Here is a 4,456-nt window from a genome sequence, read left to right on the forward strand (position 1 = left end):
TCTAGTTAATAATGACATGATCAGATATTATCATTCATGCCTGTCTTTTCTGCCATGTGGTGAACTCCTGGGGGTAGGGAAGATGTCTATTTTACTCATCACTGTGTCTTTAGTACCCAGAACATAGTAAACACTGCTGAGTAAATATCTGAGGAATGAACAAATGAATAAAGACATCTAGTAAAGGCCTGAGGAAGTTAGGATGGAAGTGGCAAGGGACCCAGGACCCTGAGCCCAGCTGACATCATGGAGAGGGCATGGGCTCCCCGGTGCCTTACTTGTTGTATAGAACTATGTCTGGCTTCCAGATCTTCTTTGCAGGGACACGCATGAATTCTGCCCCGTCGTAGTCAGCAGGGTTCCACTTCAGCTTGTAGTCATTCCAGATCTGGTGGAGAGAGGAGGCAGGGAGACGGATCACCTCAGCTTTCCTTCTCTTGACACGACCCATCTTAGTGACTCCATATCCCTGCTGTGTGTCACTGACCCTGCTGGGCCACTGACCACAATGGCCCAGATAATCACGAGAGAGGAAGCACTCTACTCGGAGCCTGTAGACTGCCTCCTGGATCCAAGGGACACACTGCCTCTGTGACTGAGGACAGATCCAGCCCCTTTCCAGGCCTTCATCATTCAAATAAAGACAGTCAGTGCTTTCAGACCACATCCAGAACCAGGGTCCAGTCTCTATGTCTAAGCCAATTTCCACCCCCTGAAATTAGCCTTTTCAGACAAATTTCCCACCAAGCCAAAAAGAAATGTTCTTCATTTATGGAGTCCTCTTACACCTCTAGACTAAATGGGATTTCTCTCTGAAGGGCTCTGGGGCAGAGGCTGGGAGGTCTGAGCTGTGAGCACCCAGGAGGTGGAGGTGAGGCTGTGGCCATGGTGGACACAGCACCACAGGGCCCTGGGCAGGTGTCGCACTCACTGCTTCCCAGACTCCCGGGGAGGAGCTCAGCGGCGGGGCTGGTGGAAGGTCAGCGCAGTGCCAATGGCTCATTTAGACTGCACATCTGGACACATCCTGGGAGGACACAGTGGAGCCAATTTCTCTGGCCTCAATCTAACCAGGGAGAAACGGCACCCACCTCACCACCTCACTACTATTACCACAACCACCACCACCACCATCACCATCACCCAATTTAACATTAGGGTGGTAAGAAGTGGTCTCAAGCTCTCTCCCGGATTAGAGTCAGGACACTAACCAGGTTAGTCCCATTTTCTATCACCAAGTCTCTCCCTCTAGGCTGAAGCCTGTTCATCTGTGACTTGAGTAACTAGGCCTGTAGTTCTTGTAGGGCAACTGTAGCCTCAAAGCCCCTACAATACAGGGCCTTTGATTAACATCTATGCTGTGACTGCTTGTGTAGAGCTGGGTCACTGGTCTGCAAATAAAGCAAGCACCACCAGGGGGCGGCAGTGCCCAGACCTGTTTCACTTACTTGTTTCAGCCACAGGTTGGTCTCCATGATCTGGTTAACTTCATCCTGGAAAAAAAGAGATTAAGGCAGGCAGACTGGCAAAACATAAAACCAAGGCTGGTTCCAGGAGTCTCTTCCAGAAGCCCCGAGCCCCATGATGGCTCATGCCTCTAACACTCACCACCTTCACCAGTTGAGACATGGACACCTCAAATTGGATGATGACTGGATCAGACACGTTGGCAACCGGCCGGATGATCTCGTTGTAATCTTCAAATAGTCGCTCAAACAGACGATGCTCGGCCTCAGAGCTGCCAGCCACTGAAGGAAGCAGTCTTGTCAGACCCTGGGGAAATCATCACTTGTCCCCCAGCAAGGACATTGTCTACCTACGACCTCCCCTCTACTAACTAGGAGTGTCCTGTAGAACTCCAGATCTCAGGCTTGACCTGCCCTGCTGGGTTACAAATGGAGAGACTGAGTTCCATGGGTAGTCACCAGGTCACACACACACAGTGAGAGGCAGAGTGGTTAGAAACCTGGAAAGATCTGGTTCACACCTTGTGTGAGCTTAGGCCAGTGGCTCCCCAGAGAGTTGTTATGAGGATTAAATGAAACATCGCAAGCAATGTGTTTAGTTCAGTGCCTGGCACATACTGACAGCTCAAAAACAATTAGCTATCCAATCCCAAAGGCATATGGTTTGAATCTACCAGCTGGTCCACAGGAGAAGGATGGTCAATCTCTTCCTGTGAAATTTATTTACTGCCTCTGAAAACCCATTAGAGGGTCAGCTGTGGGTCCCTTCTAACTCAAAGCTCACACAACCACCCCGCCCTCGTTATCCTAGAGGGGAGGAACATACCTCATGGCCGGGTCACCCAGACCCAGCTGTTCTACCTCTCTGGCTGTAGTGGGAAATTACAGCCCAGGTCTGAGGTACCCCTTCAACCTACCCAGAATCTTACTCCTTTTTGATGCTATGGTGTCCACTGAGCTCTTATGGTTTCAGAATGTGACCCATGCCATCTTCACATTCTAATCAAAGGCCCTCACTTCTCAGAAAACCCTGAAGAACCGCTTTTCCTCCTTTGTCCGAAAGCCACACCCAACACGGATGGAGGCTCTTGGGTCGCAACCAGATGGAACGAGGAAGAGAGGAACCTTTGGGTAAGACCAACCAAACTCCTCTGGGCCTTGGAATGGTATCTTGCTTGCCCTGCTTCTCAGAACTAAAGAAGGGGGATGTGCAGCTCTGTGGCTCTGTGGGGGGCACAAGGCGCTCGTAACAGTGCGAGCTTCAGCATGAGGAGGGGGTGCAAACACACAGCAGAGTACACAACCACAAAGCCTTCTCCCCCAGCCTGCGCTGTGCGCCTGCAGGGAACCTCTTGCAGCCCTGCCACGTCCCCTGTTCCCTGCTATCCACCAACACAAACATAGGCAGGCCGGCATTTCACACCCTCCTAACAGCCTTCTAGTGGCGAGTCTGCGGGAGGTTCTCCCTCAGAGCTTATCAGGCCTCCCCTCCAGAGACCAAAACGGGAAGCAGGGAGAGGAGCTCCGCTCCGTGGATAGAGCTCTCCAAGAAACGCTGGTAGGAGCGCAGACAGCGTAAAACAGGTAGAGGGGGTTGGACCAGGTTCCCAAAGGAGCCCCAGCTCCGCCCTCAAACAGACTCACACACCCTCCTTTCATTCTCTGGGGTCTATTTCCCCACTCAACGTAACATGAAGCAGGCGATATTCACAGAATGGGAACAGAGGCCTTGGTGGTCCAGTCCCACCACGAGTGCGTCAAGTAGGGCCAGGAATCGAACCTACATTTCCTGAGCCTTCCCCTCGCCTCGCACGAACGAACGCACACAAATGAATGCACGCGGGTCCAGGTCCCGGGCAGTTATGGCCCCAGGCCGGGACCCGCCCTCAGCAGTCTTTCTCTCCTTTTCTCCTGCGCTCCGGGGGCACTCCACTGAGGAACCCGCGCCCCTGACTCGCCTCCTGGCTATCCGGCGTCCAGCCCCTCGTACCTGGCAGAAGCAGCAGCAGCAGAAGCAGCACCAGTGGCGGTGGCGACCGGAGCTGGGAGTGCCCCTGGGCGCGGGCTCCGCGTGCACGAGCGCCCATGGCTTTGGCCTGGGACGCAAACTCCGTGCAGCTCGGTGGGCCACGGAGCAGGGGGTCGGGGGCTAGAGCTCCTGGAAGATGTGGGCTGAGCCGATGCAGCGGGCGCAGCCGTCGGGGAGACAGCACCGCCCCGCCAGCACCCAGCGTTGCGAGGGGCGGGGACTCGAGGGTTCTGGGGAGCGCTGGCTCCTCCCGGCTCAACGCTAAGCTCTGGGCGGCAGGCCCCGCCCACAACCGAGGGTCTCGGAGCACCCAGCAGGGCACCTGGCAGAATGAAAGTGCAGCTTCCGAAGCCTCAGAAGCGCGTGGTGAGGGCAAGAAGGTGCGCTGGCACTAAAGAGCAGGACTTCACTGGCCACGCGCTAGGATTTCGGTGGAGCAAAGCCCCCCTCCTTTTGGACCCTTTATTACTCTTACGCACTGCAGTCTGGTCTAAGTGGTTGTGATTCACTTTCTGTAGAGTTTCAGAGGCTATAACGAAATCTTAAGAAGAGGAGATTGACTGCCCATCTTCCTCCTGTTGGAGCAGCAAGTGGATTCGAACTTCTGTAGAGGCAACCTTATGGCTGATGGTGCAGCTCTCCACAGGCTATGCGCAGGGGTCTGCCTTGTATCACAGGAGGTAAATCCTCCTCTTGGTATCCCAACAAACGGTTAAATTCTTTCTTATTTCTAGGACAGGAGCCCTAGACTTCTCCGGGAAATATTTACAAGAGTTAGACCCACCCCTCAGGCCCTCATGTGAAGCATTTTTATTTTCCTAACCAAAGAATCCTCCACACAGAAAATATTTGTAAATCACATACTTCACAAAGGACTTGAATGAATAAATAAATAAATAACTGTACGTGTGTGTGCGCGTGCATACACATATATATGTGTGTATGTGTGTGTGTGTGTGTG

General features: G+C 53.2%; 2 protein-coding genes across 2 annotated transcripts in view; both read right to left on the reverse strand.

Moving 5' to 3' along the window:
* Positions 1–3,497, reverse strand: part of CHRNA3 (cholinergic receptor, nicotinic, alpha 3 (neuronal)) — a 32,993-nt gene extending 29,496 nt beyond the window's left edge. Inside the window, exons 1-4 of the mRNA XM_006888269.1 lie at positions 3,457–3,497; positions 1,609–1,748; positions 1,449–1,493; positions 279–388 (exon numbers count right to left, since the gene is read on the reverse strand). Coding sequence (XP_006888331.1) covers positions 279–388; positions 1,449–1,493; positions 1,609–1,629 — 176 coding nt within the window. The 5' untranslated portion in view covers positions 1,630–1,748; positions 3,457–3,497. The remainder of the gene's footprint in view (positions 1–278; positions 389–1,448; positions 1,494–1,608; positions 1,749–3,456) is intronic.
* Positions 3,498–3,615: 118 nt separating this feature from the next.
* The window catches only part of CHRNB4 (cholinergic receptor, nicotinic, beta 4 (neuronal)), a 30,333-nt gene continuing 29,492 nt past the window's right edge, over positions 3,616–4,456 (reverse strand). The window contains 1 exon segment of the mRNA XM_006888370.1: positions 3,616–3,739. Within this exon segment, the coding sequence (XP_006888432.1) occupies positions 3,616–3,739 (124 nt within the window).

This window comes from Elephantulus edwardii, unplaced genomic scaffold (genome assembly GCF_000299155.1).
Source record: "Elephantulus edwardii isolate Elephantulus edwardi_28Jun2011 unplaced genomic scaffold, EleEdw1.0 scaffold00066, whole genome shotgun sequence".
Classification (NCBI taxonomy): domain Eukaryota; kingdom Metazoa; phylum Chordata; class Mammalia; order Macroscelidea; family Macroscelididae; genus Elephantulus; species Elephantulus edwardii.